This window comes from Lathamus discolor, chromosome 3 (assembly GCF_037157495.1).
Source record: "Lathamus discolor isolate bLatDis1 chromosome 3, bLatDis1.hap1, whole genome shotgun sequence".
NCBI lineage: Eukaryota > Metazoa > Chordata > Aves > Psittaciformes > Psittacidae > Lathamus > Lathamus discolor.
The window spans coordinates 67,330,335-67,347,210 of record NC_088886.1 but is presented as its reverse complement, the minus strand read 5'-3'; the positions used below and the strand labels follow the sequence as shown (position 1 = coordinate 67,347,210).

General features: G+C 47.0%; 1 protein-coding gene across 1 annotated transcript in view; it reads left to right on the top strand.

Annotated features, from left to right (window-relative positions):
• The first annotated feature begins 1,365 nt into the window (after positions 1 to 1,365).
• NDUFA10 (NADH:ubiquinone oxidoreductase subunit A10) overlaps positions 1,366 to 16,876 on the top strand; it is a 37,873-nt gene continuing 22,362 nt past the window's right edge. Inside the window, exons 1-7 of the mRNA XM_065669705.1 lie at positions 1,366 to 1,511; positions 2,407 to 2,575; positions 3,060 to 3,275; positions 4,553 to 4,639; positions 5,572 to 5,693; positions 8,622 to 8,701; positions 12,071 to 12,125. Coding sequence (XP_065525777.1) covers positions 1,431 to 1,511; positions 2,407 to 2,575; positions 3,060 to 3,275; positions 4,553 to 4,639; positions 5,572 to 5,693; positions 8,622 to 8,701; positions 12,071 to 12,125 — 810 coding nt within the window. The 5' untranslated portion in view covers positions 1,366 to 1,430. The remainder of the gene's footprint in view (positions 1,512 to 2,406; positions 2,576 to 3,059; positions 3,276 to 4,552; positions 4,640 to 5,571; positions 5,694 to 8,621; positions 8,702 to 12,070; positions 12,126 to 16,876) is intronic.

The window sequence follows — 16,876 nt, the reverse complement described above, 5'->3', positions numbered from 1 at the left end:
AATTGTTGAAATGAAACTTGATCGCTTCTTGCCAAGGGGAAAAGGAGCAGCAGCTAGTGGCATCAGAAACAGCTCAGGTCAGCAGAGCTGATGGCAGGTTGATGGGAATCGTGTTAATATGTTTGCTTATGACCTTCACAGACCCTATAGAAAGACCCCGTCATTTAGTCATGTCCTTCAATAAGGCAGGCAAGGATCCAGCTCAACCCTGGAATCACATTCCGGTGTCTCCATCCCATGGAGAAGGGAAGCTGCAGAAGCAGGGCTGCCCAGTGTCTCAGTGACAGAGCCCATGGACACCCCCAAGTTTGGGAAGGACATACATAGCTCAGCCTGTCTTTGCACCCAATGCTCTCCTCATGGATTTCTCCTCCCTAGCTTCTACAAATGCCTTTCCAAAGCAGCTCTGCATCACTCTTCTACATCTACTGCCTGCTTTCCTTTAGGAAAACCGCCTGATTTACCTCTTTCCACCCATTGGGGGTAGACTTTGTGTCAGAGATGGAGCAGCTTTTTTGAGCACACAGGCATCTACTGTAAGGCACAGCCAGGCCTGGGGCACTGCACATGTTTCAAGCCTGAAAACCAGGAACCCTTCAGGGGTGTCTCTGGCACTACCAAATGCAGCAGGGATGGGGCTGTGAATGTTCTACCTGAGCTGAAGGCCCTAAATTCATATGCCTGGAGCTGTATTGAACAGGCAAAGCCATACAGCTATAGCTGTATTCTACCTGTTGGGGGTGGAGAAGTGAATCACTTATCAGACAGAGGCAGGAATATGGTTATTGATGTAAAACAGCGATTTAACACAGTTTGATAGTGAATGTGACAGTGGTTTAACAAGACTCGATGGTGAGATTTAGGTTAGACCTTGGGAAGAAGTTCCCACGCCAGAAGGCTGGGAACCACAAGCTCTTGTCTCCTTGGGCATTGGAATACTCAAGGAAAGGATTAGCTTGAAGGTGCATGAATTAGCACCCGAGTTTGGCATTTGATGCTTTGGGATTCAATTCCAACACTGAATCACGGAATGGTTTGGGTTGAAGGGACCTTAAAGCTCATTCAGTTCCAGCCCCCTGCTATCTGCAGGGACACCTTCCACTAGAGCAGGCTGCCCCAGTGGAACTAGATGAGCTTTAAGCTCTCTTCCAATCCAAACCATTCCATGATCCTATGATCCTGGACACAGGGATGTTACGGTTTGCCGGGCACAGCATTCAGGAGAGGCTGGGACAGGAGACGATGCTCCTCGTTCTGCCTGTTCCCTGCCTGCAGAGCCAGGGCAGGCAAGGCTGTTGCGGAGGAGGCGTGGTCTATGGGGGGTGGGGGGGGCCTGCGATGAGGGGGCGTCTCTCTTCCTTGACGTCATCCCCCTGCGCCTTCCGTTCGCGTCGCTCTGTGGCTGGTCGTGTACGCTCGGCGCTGCTGTTATGTCCTTGTGGCTGGGGAGGCTGCGCCCTGCCGCGGCCGCCGCCCGCTGGGGCCGCCCGGGGAGCGCTCTGCTACCGGTGGTGAGCGGGGCCGGGGCGGGTAGGGGTGGTTCATGCTCTCTGTGCGGCTGCTATGGCCGCTGCGGCCTGCGGACGGGCTCACCTTGGGGTAACCCCTGCGGGGATGGCGGCTGCCGGGGTCTGTGGTGGTGGCGGCGTCGGTTTGGCCCCCGTAGGAGCGGGATTGCGGCTCCGGGGGCCGTGTCTATGGCTGGTTCTGCTGTGGAGGTGCCCGTGAGGAGGGGACGTTCCCCTCCTTCAGGTTTGAGGTGGAGACGTAATGCCTAGAGTAGAGTGTTGTGACTTTTAGTTGGTGAATGGGGTCTTTGGTGTCAGCAGAATATGCAGTAAAAGGTCATGTGTGTAACTGAGGCCTTTACATTGCTTAGAAAAAGGGTTATTTGGTTGTTACAAGGGTGGCATTGCTGAGCAGGGCTCAGTGAGGACCTGCCTTTGAGTTTACAGGCTAGGTGGATATGTGTTTCCACTCATTAGGAGCTGTGTTGTGCAGAACTGAAGCCATAACCCTCCTGTGAGACTGGGAGAGGGTTTGATGTTAACATACATCCACTGGCAAGCAACAATACAAGCAAAAGCCTACTGCAGTATCTCCCTTTAGAGTGGAGGTTATATCGTGTATCCATGGCCTTCAGTAAGCCTGGGGACTTCTGGTCATTGGGTTGGTTCCAGAGCAGAGCTTTGGCTTCAGGTTTAAAAAGCACTGAAAATGGTTGCTCTCATCTGTTCTTAAAGAGCTTTTCAGTCTAAATACAGTCTCAGCTGCTAAGCTGAAGTGGCAGCATTAACTTCTTACCTTTGGTGTGTGAGTGTTTATCCTCCTGCAGAAGGGCTTCAAAAGCCCTACTTTTCAGGTGAGAAAAGTGAAGCATGCTCTATTGTTTGTGTTTTCTTTCAGGCAAGAATCCATCTCAGCCCTATGCAGAACCTGGAGTATGGGTGGCTGGCTTATATGTTGGGAGACAGAGCTACAAAGAGGTTCACTGAATACAGCAAGGTCTTTACAGTGGAGGGGAACTTATCTTCTGGGAAGGGCAAGCTTGCACAACAGATAGCAGAAAAACTAGGTACTCCTTTGGCCTATTTCTCTAACAACTAGTAAGATTTAATAGGGGGATTTTTGTGTAAAGCAAGTTCACCAAACCAGCAGTTCTTGATTAGCAAATTCTTAGGGAATGCCACAGTTCATGTGGAAGGCTTGTAGTTACGGGGAGAAGAGAACATTGGTGAGGCTTTAGATGACAGCAGGTTGTTGGATCTGTGGCATACTTGTCTTACTGAGCTCCTTGAGAGGTAGGATTTTCTGCATGGATCTATGCAGAGCATCAGGGTGGCAAAAAGCTTTGTTTTAGAGCATAGCTCAGCTCACTGGTGAGGTAAAAGGTGGCAATAGTTCAAATAAGAGTTGGTCTGCTCTCCATGATGTGATTGACCAAAGAATTTTGGGCTGTTTTCAAGAGCTGTTTTGAGGCCCAGACTTTCATTTTAATTAAGTGAATAGATTCTTGCTGTAAAAGAATATTTCTGATGTGGTGGTTTCTGTTTTGTCAGGCATGAAATATTTCCCAGAAGCTGACATCCATTACCTGAACAGGATCACAGGAGATGGAACGCTGCTGCTGGAGAAGTTTAATGGTTTCTGTAACCTGGAGAGGTTTTACAATGACCCCAAATGCTCTGATGGACACTCGTATCGGCTGCAGGCCTGGCTTTTTGGCAATCGTGTTTTGCAGTATGCTGATGCCTTAGAGCATCTGCTGAGTACAGGTTAGACTTCACAGTAGATAAATTCCAGTTCTAAACTAACTTCTGAGTACAAGGTGTGAGTAAGCTGCTTTGAAGGGCTTTGCTAGTAGCTTCCAGTGTCTGAAGGGGGCTACAAGGATGCAGAAAGGGACTCTTCATCAGGAATTGTAGCAACAGGACAAGGGGCAATGGGTTCAAACTCAAACAGGGGAAGTTCAGGTTAGATCTAAAGCAACTCTTCCCTGTGAGGGTGCTGTGGCACTGGCACAGGGTGCCCAGAGAAGCTGTGGCTGCCCCACCACTGGCACTGCTCAAGCTGGACACAGGGGCTTGGAGCAGCCTGCTCTAGTGGAAGCTGCCCCTGCCCATGGCAGGGGTTGGAACTGGATGAGCCCTGGGTTAGGTCCCTTCCAACCCAAACCATTCCATGATTCTGTGATTTGCGTTTCAGAATGAGAGGCTCTCATATTCTTCAACTTTTTATATTTCCCTGCCACCCTTAGTACAAGTTAACAGCCCATTTAGAAAACCATCTTGCACATTCTATATTAGAAGTTATCTTATGTCCTTTCTAGCAAAGGAAATGCCAGTTACAAATTTAATTAGTTCTTTGGCAATCATAGGCTGGATTGGGTTGGAAAGGGCCTTAAAATCATGCAGTTCCACCCCCCTGCCATGGGGGGTTCTCTTTGCCAGGCTGATCAGCTCCAGTTTTCTTAGCCTGTCTTCATACGAGAGGTGCTCCAGCCACTGAACATCCTCGTGGCCTCCTCTGGAAAATAAAGCTCAATCACTGGTCTTTCTTTTCAGGAAGACATTTTAAATGTACCAGGATAGCTGTGGGTTGTACAGCCCTTCTAAACCTCTCCCTAGGCTTAGTTCCTGATGGTGTCTTTGGTTCAGTCTTTTGGTTTCCATTAAGTACTGTATTGTCATTGTATTGTTGTAATTTGAGTGTTTTCATGTGCAAAAAGATTTCCTGTGCCAACACTCATTTACCTGCTGCTTCTTGTTTAGGAAGTGTTTTCTGAAAAGGGTTGAAAGCTGTGAATGCCAGAAAGTTTCAGGCACATACATAAATGTGCTCCTTAAATAGAGTAGTACTTCTGATGGGCAGAGAAGGAGAATACATGAGTGAGACAGACATGTTCCACACACGTACCCAATATGTTTCTGTGAGCCAAAACCTTGTTCTTTTGTTTAACAAAGGCATTCAGAAAATAGACTGTAAGAGCAGTACTGTCTCTAATTTTCTATCTCTTTGGCCTGTGCTGACTGGAAACTCCCTTCCACTGCAGGACAAGGTGTGGTGTTGGAGCGCTCTCCCTACAGTGACTTTGTGTTCCTGGATGCAATGTTCAAACAAGGCTATATTCACAAGCGATGTAAGTTCCTTGCACTCATCTCTGAACTGTGGTAAGTCAGTTCTCCAAAAATAAATAAGAATGCCTGCTGGGAAGATGAACTCCTTTTAAACATTCAGAGTTGTTCATAAGGTGCTTAGCATCTTGCAGTTGCAGGCATCAAGGACTAATCTCAAGCCATGAGACTTTATTCAACGCTTTGGTTCTGCTTATCATAGAATCACAGGATGGTTTGGGCTGGAAGGGACCATAAAACTCATCCAGCTCCAGCCCCCTGCCACGGGCAGGGACACCTTCCACTAGAGCAGGTTGCTTCAAGCCCCTGTGTCTAACCTGGCCTTAAACACTGCCAGGGATGGGGCAGCCGCAGCTTCTCCGGGCACCCTGTGCCAGCGCCTCAACACCCTCACAGGGAAGAACCTCTGCCTAAGAGCTCATCTCAATCTCCCCTGTTCTGGCAGATTAAAGCCATTCCCCTTGTCCAAAGCCCCTCTCCAGGTTTCTTGAAACCCCTTTAGGCACTGGAGCTGCTCTAAGGCCTGTCTGGAGGGGACTCACTCTAACAGTTCCGCATGCTTCCTATGTTGGAGGGCCCAGAGCTGGATGCAGGATTGTGGGGAAGAGGAGTTGTCTCTATGGTAGAGCCACCCACTTGTACAGACCCAACCTATTCCTCTTTAGATCTGTTTTTCTGTATGGGAAGGTGACGTTCTCTACTTCTGTCCTCCAAAGTGGAGTCTGGTGGTTGTGGTTTTGGAGGGGAGGTCTGCTGTTGCTCAATAGCTCTGTGGTCTACACAAGCAACAAAAACCACTCCAAAAATTGTTGTAGATTCATAATCCAGTAGGTTATAATTTTAATGCTGCTTCTATTGCACTTGTCCTCATTTGTAGTAAATCTTCAGCTGGGTTGCCTTTAGCTCTGCAGTGTGTTTGGTTTTGTTTTTTATATAGGTCTTGATCATTACAAGGAGATCAAAGAGATCAGCATTTGTGAATTCCTGCCACCTCACTTGGTCATTTATATAGATGTACCTGTTCCAGAGGTGCAGAAGAGGCTTCAAGAGAAAGGCGAGGTAATTCTACCTCTTGCTGCAACTACTACCTGTTACTGTGTGTTTGTAGTTGTGTCATTGTGCATAAGTCCTGTGGGGTTTTATAGAATTGGGGGATGGTTTGGGTTGGAAGGGATCTCAAAGCTCATCCAGCTCCAACCACTGCCATGGGCAGGGACATCTTCCACTAGAGCAGGTTGCTCTAAGCCCCATCCAACCTGGCCTTGAACACTGCCAGGGATGGGGCAGCCACAGCTTCTCTGGGCACCCTGTGCCAGTGCCTCAGCACCCTCACAGGGAAGAGCTTCTGCCTAAGAGCTCATCTCCGTCTCCCCTGTTCTGGCAGGTTAAAGCCATTCCCCTTGTCCTGTCCCTACAGGCCCTTGTCCAAAGCCCCTCTCCAGGTTTCCTGAAGCCCCTTTAGTCACTGGGAACTTCTTTAATGTCTTACTGTAGCTTTCTCTTCCCCAGGCTGAACCAGCTCAGCTCTCTCAGCCTGGCTCCAAAGAGAGCAGAGGCTCCTGCCCTCAGCACCTTCTGTTACTGAAGTTGCTAAAATTGAAAAGCTGTGGTTTTCCCATCAGGAGCAATATCTTGTTCATTAAAGCACAGACGCATTCAGTCATTCTCTAAACTGCTGGAGGGTGGAAGGGCAGAATCACTCAAGCAGCAAACTAAGCAACTCCAGCCATGCAGATAATGAAGCAGCAACGGGAACCTTACATTTATGGCTTGAATTCACTTCAGCAATCGCCAGCTTCCCTCTTATATGAGCAGAAAACTGCAAACCAAACTGCTACAAGCTCACCCTAACAAGGATCATTTTATTACACTAGCCAAAAAGCACCCTGGATTTTCTGTCTCATGGAATACCTGTAGAACGGTAGTTTTAAGTTTAAAATGGGTTGTTTTGCTGTGTTAACACAAAAGCACCAAGCAGTAATATTCTTCCTCTCAGAAAATGAACTGAATTTGCTGATCACAAGTGACCCACACATTAATATTGACACAGGTCTGAAAACCCTGGCAACTGGGGAAGCTGGAGACAGGGACCAAATCTGGGGCTTCTGGCTCTCAGGAAGTACAGATAGTCTTAGAGTACATTACAGTATTGTGATAGGACAAGGGGAATGGCTTTAACCTGCCAGAGGGGAGATTGAGATGAGCTCTTAGGCAGAAGCTCTTCCCTGTGAGGGTGCTGAGGTGCTGGCACAGGGTGCCCAGAGAAGCTGTGGCTGCCCCATCCCTGGCAGGGTTCAAGGCCAGGTTGGACACAGGGGCTTGGAGCAACCTGCTCTAGTGGAAGGTGTCCCTGCCCATGGCAGGGGGTTGGGACTGTCTGAGCTTTAAATGTCCCTTCCAACCCAAAGCAGTCTGGGATTCAATGGACCTGAGAGTTCTTTGCTCTTGTGAACACAAATTTTGATGGCTATTTTGAGACCTTTAAGCAGAAATTGCTGGTGTAACTTGTAACTTTTTGGGTCAGTGGTATTGCTAATGACTGTAGTGCTTGTTTGAGGCTGGTATTTTGGGGAATTCTGCCTTCTCAGTAGATGGAGCATTGGGTATTCAGTATGCTGTTGTTGCAGAGCAGTGGAAAAAGAAAAGCCAACTAACAGACACGGATGATTCCAGCATGATGGGCATCTTGGATGAGCATTTGTCTTGGGTTTACCAGGAGCCGTTTTGCTCCTTCTTAGTAACTGGTGCAAGCTCTGTGTTTTGACTTCCAGCCTGGGCAGAGAGCTGATAACACCGATTGTTTTTAATTGTTGTTAAGTAATGTTTATTCTGGCCAAGGACTTTGTGAGTCTCATGCTCTGCTGGGGACGAGGGGAAGCTGGGAGGAAGCAGAGACAGGACACCTGACCCAAACTAGCCAAAGATTCCATACCACAGCACGTCATGCCCAGGGAGGTAACTGGGAGTTACCTGGAAGGGCACACGCTCTCTTCGGGGGGGGGTCGAACTCGTTCGGTGGTGGTATCATATTCTCTTGTTATTTTCTCTTATCAATATTATCATTGGTGGTAGCAGTAGTGATTTGTGTTACACCTTAGTTACTGGGCTGTTCTTATCTCAACCCGTGGGAGTTACATTCTCTTGATTCTCCTCCCCATCCCTCTGGGAACGGGGAGGGTCAGGGGGGAGTGAGTGGATGAGCTGTGTGGATTGGTTTAAACCACGACAGCGTTTCAAGCAGGAAATGTACTTAAATTTTAGGATTGAACTGAAGGAATACATGGTAGATTAGAGAAATTCTTGGTATTTTGCAAATGTGGCATTGAACTACACTGTGTGGAAGAGAAACTGTTTGACAGTAGGTATGATATCCATGTAATTAAAAGAAAAGGTTTTGGAGGGTGTGGTTGCCCACTCGTCTGGCCCCTTTAGACACTGGAAGCTGCTCCAAGGGCACATTTGCCCCCTTATTGGAAAGGCAAACTGAGAGTCTCCAGTTTTCTGGATATGACTTCCTTGAGCATGCAGGTAGGTAGGGTTACTCAGGCCTTAGAAAGCTGATGTTTTTGATGCTGGTGATGTATGGTTCTCTTATGTGAACTCAAGGAAAATTAGATGTTTCCTGTTACAGGCTGAAATTGGAAGAAACTTTTTCACTTTGATATTTTTCTCTTGAACCTGCTTTTCCCTTTCTAGATTCACAAGCACATGAGAAGAATCATACTCCTATGGCTAATCATTCAAATCATGGCTGTAGCAGTGCAGGGCAAAGCAGTGATTAACACAGACTGCCTTGTTGTTTAGGGCACTTTCAATATTTAATGCCACATAAGAGATGCTGAACACTCCAAATGTCTTGGTTCACTTGGATGTTTGACTGCTAATACAGGGCAAGCTGATGTAGCAGCAGTTTCTGCTTAGGCTGGTGTCTGTACTGGTGGGAGAAGAAAGCTCATTTTACAACTTTGTTTTCTGCTTCCTTTTTAGCCATATGAGAAGAAGGTGTCTCCTTCCTATCTCCAGCACATTGAGGATGCTTACAAGAAGACCTTCTTACCAGAGATCAGGTGAGCAAACCCGAATGTTTTGTCTCTTATGTCTTTCGAGTAAAATGTGTGCAGATCCTCAGATCTCTGCCAGTAGAAGTAAATAAACTCATGTCATGTGAGAAATCCTCCTTGTGCCATGTACAATGTTATTTCTTAGTGATGTGGTATAGCATTCATGGCATCATAACTCTTGTGTTCTTGTGTGTAGTTACCTCTGGCACCAAGAAGCCTGATGCCACTGTTACAAGGTTGGAAGCTTGAAAATGAAGTCATTTTAGGTGTGAGCCTTCTAAAACAGTACTTTGATTCTTAATGGGTTTAGAGTGGAGAAAGTGTTGTGAAATAGTAAATGGATTGGATTTCATTGATCTATATGGTGCAAAGCTAAAGAGCCCTCATCTGCAGTAAGGTTTCATCCTGCTGGCTTGGGGCATTACAACTTTGCTGTCACAGCATCAGATACAAAGAAGCATCAACTTGTTCATAGTTAAAAGAGCAATTAAGGAGCAAAGCTGGTCTGTTTGCTCTGCAAAACCAAGTTCTGTCTCTCTGACAGCACTCAAGCACGTGTTTGGCATCAATACCTTTTATTCTGTTAGCTTGCAGGAGTGGTTGGAATGCTTTCTTGGCATGATGTCTGAAATGCCATAGCTGTAGCTGTGTGTTTGCATGACCTTAGGAGAGTGTGATGTAACCCAAGGTCTTTTGGGAGCATTTGGAAGCCTTCTTTCCTAAAAGCTCCTTTCAGCTGGCATAGCTTTGGCTGGTTTCTTGGTAGTGGTATGGAGGAATAGGAAGATTATCAAGGAAGGGACTGTTCCCTTTTCTAGCTTTGGTTCCCCACCTCCTGAGGCATACCCCTGCTTCCACATTGAAAAGGGTTTAATGAATTCTTTAGTGCCGGCAAGTAAAGACTACAGTGCTGCCTGTTCTGAGAGACTAAAGGTGCTCTGCTCTGGGCTCCCCTGGCTTTCTCTTACTTCCCTGTTAGAATATGGTCCTGTGAACCAGAGACGAGGCTATTACAGTTTGCCAGTTCTCCCAATTGTTATGAAAGAGCTTTATCCAAAATCAAATAATCCTAAAATTCCTAAACAGATAGCTTTCTAGAAGGGAAACTCTTACAGGTCACAGAGCACATGAAAAGAGTCTGTAATCATTCAAGATTCATGTGTGCGTGAAGCTGACTGAGTTACGCTTAGGTGTAAGTAGATCTTTGGGTTTGTTGTGGCCTGCTTCTTTCCCTCTTGCTTTCTTGCTCCATCTCCCAGTTTAACTGCACTGTCAGCAGTTGACTGAATAACTTTGTAGAGAGCTTGTAATTCACACAAGGTGGTGTGATGTATGGTCAGCTGCATCCCAGTGTGCTGGCGGCCAGCACATGGCTCTCAGAGGGGAATGACGGGGGCGAAGGATGGAGAGGAAGGGTGGGAAGCCTTGAGTCTGTCATCCCCCTTAGGGGAGAACTGGTTTGAATGTATTGGTGAGGAGCAAAATGCTGTTTGTTCTTTGAATCAAATCAAGTGGTGTTGGACAAGGCTAAAGCAAGAGCTGGTCCTGCTGTGATTTCAACTCTTTCCCCATTGTCTCTACATGGTCAGTACACTTGGAAAGCAGACACCTTCTGGTTGGCACCCTCCTCAGCAGATGGGCTTGCAGGAACTTGTCAGATCCATCTTTGTGCTTAGATCTGAAGGATGCATCTGTCCTCTTGATGTAGGGGAGTTGTGATGGTGTGAAGCTTCAGCTTTGTGCATCTCTGGAGCTCACTGCTGGCTTGTTTATTGGATAAATATGTCCAAGCTTTAACTGTCTAACTGTTTGCTGAAGTGGTCTAAAGGCTGGTAGTCTTTAGACAGAGTAAGAAGTATTTGATTCTGTAACTTTTGAGGATGACCAAAATCTGATTAAAATAGGCTTTCATGGACCTTGAGATTCCTAATGTTCTCTTTCATATTCAATACTGCCTCCACTGAGCAGCTCTTTGCTCTTAATGAAAACTCTAAGAAGCTCAAATCAAGCGATTATAAATGAACTTTCTTATCAGAGCAGTTTTGACTGACCAGTGTCCATGCAGACCAGGAACTAGTTTGGTCTGCTGCAATTATAAGTTGTTTTGATACTGTGACTACTCAGAGCAACCAAGGTTGCCAGCTTTAATCTGAACTTGGGGGTGCTTGGGCTAAGCAGAACTCTCCATGCTCTTCAGCTTTTCAGTGTGGTGTCTGATCCATTGCACATCTGGCAGCTATTTTATTTTATCTTCAGCTTTTGTTAGCTAAAGGGAAGGTTTTCCAGGGCAACCGGTGCAGGTTTGGGATCAACGCTTGTAAGCAGGTTTTGGAGCAGCTCTGCTATGGAGCCAGGCTGAAAGAGCTGGGCTGGTTCAGCCTGGAGAAGACGAAGGCCCCTGAAGGGGAGACCTTAGAGCAATTCCAGTGCCCTAAATGGGCTACAAGAAAGCTGGACGGGGGCCTGTAGGGACAGGCCAAGGGGAATGCCTTTAACTTGCTAGAGGGGAGACTGAGATGAGCTCTTAGGCAGGAGCTCTTAGGCAGAAGCTCTTCCCTGTGAGGGTGCTGAGGGTGCTGGCACGGTGTGCCCAGAGAAGCTGTGGCTGCCCCATCCCTGTCAGTGTTCAAAGCCAGGTTGGACACAGGGGCTTGGAGCAACCTGCTCTAGTGGAAGGTGTCCCTGCAAGTGGCAGGGGGTTGGACCTGGATCAGCTTTCATATTACTGAGGGTGCCTGTGGGTATGTAGTAGTGAAACATGTTCAAGTAGTAACTCCTGTCGTGGCTCTGCTCTGCAAGTGACTCTTACGTGCTGTATGAATAAGAAAATAATCATGTAACCAGGAAGCTCTTACCTGTTTTAAGTGTTATACTTACAGATCCTGCTGCCTGCAATGATATTGGTTGAGTTAGCTCAGTCATGGTAAATAGTGCTGAATGAAGCTATTCTTCTCTTAAAAAATTACCCTCAGGTATTAATGTGCTTTTAAAAAGGAAGGTCTATGGAAGTTTGAAGTTAGACTGGTTGAAAGTTTCACTTGGCTTTCAAACAGATTGGGAATTGTAATTGGGGCCAAGTATCCCCAGTAGTGAAATGGAAACAAAGGAATAGGTGGGATTTTGATTAGTTTTCAAGTTTGAACTGAAACTCTGTAGACACCATAAGCCATTTGTCCTTTAAAAGCAATTTTCCCACCAGGAAAGGGGCAACTTACAGGTCTGATAGGAATTCAGCGGCAAGACCTCTATAAGCACTCTGAAGTAATGATTCTGGTTCTGTGTTTGGGCCTTTTCATTTCTGCTTCATTTTGGAGCAGGGGGGAGGATGGGTAGAGCAATGAGATCAGGGCAATTCACTCTTTCTCCTCTTTGCAGTGAGACCAGTGAAATTCTGCAGTACACAGCAAGTGAGGCAGAGGATGTGGAGAAGGTAAGAGTTTGCTGTGTATACCGATTAGTTGTTAAACTTCTAAGACTGAAATGTAAAGAGGACACAATGGAAAGAGGTGAGTCACCCCCAGCATTCAAATGAGACTTTGTCTTCCAGTCTAAGGTCTGTCTGGCTTGGCTTCTGTCATTGTGCAGCTTCTTGTGATCCAGGTTGGTGCAGAGGTTCCTGTGTGATAAGGTAGCTGTTTTTATCTAAAAGCTAGTCATGATTTGGTTATAGCAAAGAGCCGGATATCCAAAGCTGTTCCTAGCTCTGTAACCTTGGGTCATTCATCTGTATGACCTAGCATATGGTATCTAAACTGCTATTCTGCCTCCAAATGGTTTTGCCATGCACTTTAGCCCTGGACCAAGCCAGATGAATTGCCTTCTCACTGCTAGAAATAAGCCATCTCTTATGTGGCAGGATTTACATGAGATCAATGCTTCCTCCTGCATAAGTGTGTTAGTTTTTTTGGAGTAGGTGTAATACATTTCCCTTATTTCAGCAAGCATTATTGCTTATGGAGAGTTACTAGTGGTAACAGAAGCTTTTTGCTTCTCCACTGTTATCTGTAGCTGCTGTTCCCTGCTGTTAAGAGCAACAAGCTTTGTGTGATTTGGGACAGGTTTGTAGTGGGCCCTTTTCAGTTCTAGGGATGACTGATCCATGGTGAATCGCTAATTGAATTCTGCAGTAGCAATAAGGATCTCAGCTTGCACTAAAAATACCTTTTCAGATACGTCTTGCTGATTTTAGTATTTTTATTATGTTTCTTGTTTGAAAACTCTGATCCTTCTAGAGTCCGCTTCATGCTCTCCTTTCCTCTGTTAGAGGGGAAGAGAAATGTGAGACTGACTATATTGCTTTAGGTCCAGCCCCCAGTGCAAGAGAGGTGTGAGAATGAAGAAGGGCCACAAATAAGCCCCGAGGGCTGAGGCAGCTCTGCTCTGGAGCCAGGCAGGGAGATCTGGGCTGGTTCAGCTTAGAGAAGAGAAGGCTTCTCAAGGGGAGACCTTGGAGCAGCTCCAGTGCATAAAGGGGGGCTACAAGAAAGCTAGAGAGGGGCTTTGGACAAGGGCCTGTAGGAACAGGACAAGGGGAATGGCTTTAACCTGCCAGAGGGGAGACTGAGATGAGCTCTTAGGCAGAAGCTCTTCCCTGGGAGGGTGCTGAGGTGCTGGCACAGAGTGCCCAGAGAAGCCGTGGCTGCCCCATCCCTGGCAGTGTTCAAGGTCAGATTGGACACAGGGGCTTGGAGCAACCTGCTCTAGTGGAAGGTGTCCCTGCCTATGACAGGGGTTGGAGCTTGATGAGCTTTAAGGTTCCTTCCAAACCAGGCTGGGTTTTTTTCATCAATGGGTAGTTTTGTCGTTGTCTTTTTACTTCTTGTGAAGAGTATATTTCCTGTGCTCTCAGCTCCAGATCTGACTTGTGACTTTGCCTCTTTGTAAGACCTCAAAAATGGTTAAAGAACATTTGTACTTGCCTGAAATTTTGCATTCTTGGTGATGTCATGTCAACCATAGGTCTTTCAAGTCTTTATCAGCAAAATTAGCATTTAAGAGCTACAAATACCTCAAGGAAAATGCTAATGCAGTCATAGCTCTAAGCTGTTATTTCTTACCATAAAACCAATACTGGTAGTAAAGTGGACCTTTATAGTCAAACCTGATTTATAATAGCACTTTATTGGCTTTGAAGTGGTAATAAATGGCATTTGGTGTTTGCTGTGATTGCAGGGAATAATTAGTGGACTTAATGTACAGTAAAGAATAGCATTTTTTATTTCTTTTTCTGTCACTCACTGTATTCCTGGCATCTGCTTACTTGTCATTAATGAGTTCCCAATGTGTTAGCAGGATTTTAGAATCATAGAATAGTTAGGGTTGGAAAGGACCTCAAGATCTAGTTCCAACCCCCCTGCCATGGCAGGGACACCACACACTAAAACATCCCACACAAGGCTTCATCCAACCTGGCCTTGAACATCGCCAGGGATGGAGCACTCACAACCTCCCTGGGCAACCCATTCCAGTGTCTCACCACCCTAACAGGAAAGAATTTCCTCCTTATATCCAATCTAAACTTCCCCTGTTCAAGTTTTAACCCGTTACCCCTTGTCCTGTCACTACAGTCCCTGACGAAGAGTCCCTCCCCAGCATCCCTATAGGCCCCCTTCAGATACTGGAAGGCTGCTATTAGGTCCCCACGCAGCCTTCTCTTCTCCAGGCTGAACAGCCCCAACTTCCTCAACCTATCTTCATACAGGAGGTGCTCCAGTCCCCTGATCATCCTCATGGCCCTCCTCTGGACTTGTTCCAGGAGTTCCATGTCCTTTTTATGTTGAGGACACCAGAACTGCACACAATACTCCAGGTGAGGTCTCACAAGAGCAGAGCAGAGGGGCAGGATCACCTCCTTCGACCTGCTGGTCACGCTCCTTTTGATGCAGCCCAGGATACGGTTGGCTTTCTGGGCTGCGAGCGCACACTGCCAGCTCATGTTCATTTTCTCATCGACCAGCACCCCCAGGTCCTTCTCTGCAGGGCCGCTCTGAATCTCTTCTTTGCCCAGTCTGTAGCTGTGCCTGGGATTGCTCCGACTCAGGTGTAGGACCTTGCACTTGTCGTGGTTGAACTTCATAAGGTTGGCATCAGCCCACCTCACAAGCGTGTCAGGGTCCCTCTGGATGGCATCCCTTCCCTCCAGCATATCAACCGGACCACACAGCTTGGTGTCATCGGCAAACTTGCTGAGGGCGCACTCAATCCCACTGTCCATGTCAGCAATGAAGATGTTAAACAAGACCGGTCCCAACACCGGTCCCTGAGGGACACCACTCGTTACCGGTCTCCAGCCGGACATCAAGCCATTGACCACAACTCTTTGTGTGCGGCCATCCAGCCAGTTCTTTATCCACCGAGTGGTCCATCCATTAAATTCATATCTCTCCAATTTAGAGAGAAGGATGTCGTGTGGGACAGTGTCAAATGCTTTGCACAAGTCCAGGTAGATGACATCAACTGCTTTACCCTTGTCCATCAATTCTGTAGCCCCATCATAGAAGGCCACCAAATTGGTCAGGCAAGATTTTCCCTTAGTGAAGCCATGCTGGGTGTCACCAAGCACCTTGTTGTTTTTCATGTGCCTTAGCATGCCATCCAGGAGAATGTGCTCCAAGATTTTACCAGGCACAGAGGTGAGACTGACTGGTCTGTAATTCCCCGGGTCTTCCATTTTCCCCTTCTTGAAAATGGGGGTTATATTTCCCTTTTTCCAGTCGTTGGGAACTTCACCTGACTGTCATGATTTTTCAAATATGATGGCCAGTGGCTTAGCAACTTCATTCGCTAGCAACTTCATTCGCCTGCTCCTTCAGGACCCGCGGATGGATTCCATCAGGTCCCATGGACTTGTGCGCATTCAGATTTTTAAGATGGTCTCGAACCAGATCCACTCCTACAGTAGGCCCAAGGTCTTCATTCTCACAGTCCCTGTGACCATCTTCTAAGAGCTGGGTGGCGCAGTCAGAGCCTTTGCCAGTGAAGACCGAGGCAAAGAAGTCATTCAGAACCTCAGCCTTCTCCAAATCCTGTGTAGCCAGTTCTCCCGAGAGCTTCCTCAGGGGGCCTATGTTGTCCCTAGTCTGTTTTTTGTTTGCTACGTACCTGTAGAATCCCTTCCTGTTATCCTTAACATCCCTGGCTAGGTCTAATTCTAACTGGGCGTTAGCCTTCCTAACCTGGTCCCTAGCTTCCCGGACAACATCCCTGTACTCTACCCAGGCCGCCTGTCCTTGCTTCCATTTTTTATAAGCCTCTTTTTTCCTTTGAATTTTCCTCAGCAGCTCCTTACCCATCCAAGGAGGTCTCCTGGCCCTTTTGCCGCACTTCCTTCTAGTTGGGATGCAGCACTCCTGAGCTTGTAGCAGGTGATCCTTGAATATCAACCAACAGTCTTGGACCCCCCTGCCCTCCAGGTCTATATTCCATGGAACCTTACTAAGCAGGCTCCTGAAGAGGCCAAAGTCTGCTTTTTTGAAGTCCAGGGCAGTGAGCTTGCTACACACTCTTCTCACTGTCCTGGGGATCTCAAATTCAACCATCTCGTGATCGCTGCATCCAAGGCTGCCCTGGAGTACCACATTCTCAACAAGCCCTTCCCTCTTGGTGAGCACAAGGTCAAGCATGGCCTCCCTGTTTTATCCTTTCCTTCTGGAAACGGGTTCTGAAAAGTGATGTTTGGAGCTGTAACAACCTGTTCCTTCCCGAGTACCTCTACATAGTATCTGCACCCCATTGTGCATCTGAAGCGCATCGTCCCAGTACTAGTTCAGGTTTCCTTCATATCTACTCAGTTGTGTTTGATAACCCGAGGCTGTTGTAAAGCAATTCCCCAGTGAACCAGCAAAGATCTGTTTTTTCAATGGAGCCAGGCTGTAAATGAAGCTCAGACATGGGATTGAGAAGCTTGGGGATGCTTAAGGAATGATTTGCTCAGCTGGTGTTCCATGTCTGAATAGTTCAGTGCTGAACTGTGAGTTTTGCCTTTCTGCTTGGGGTGCATGCATGGGTAGGTCCTGATGACTGATGAAACTGTGAGCTTTTGGATAGCTGCTTTCAAGGTGTTTAAGTTTTCCAGCCTGAAACATGCCTCAGTTTCTGTGCTGTGAACCACACACAGCAACACAAGAAGTAGTTGCCATGATTGCTCTGCAACCTTGTTGAAACAGAACAAAACAATCGACA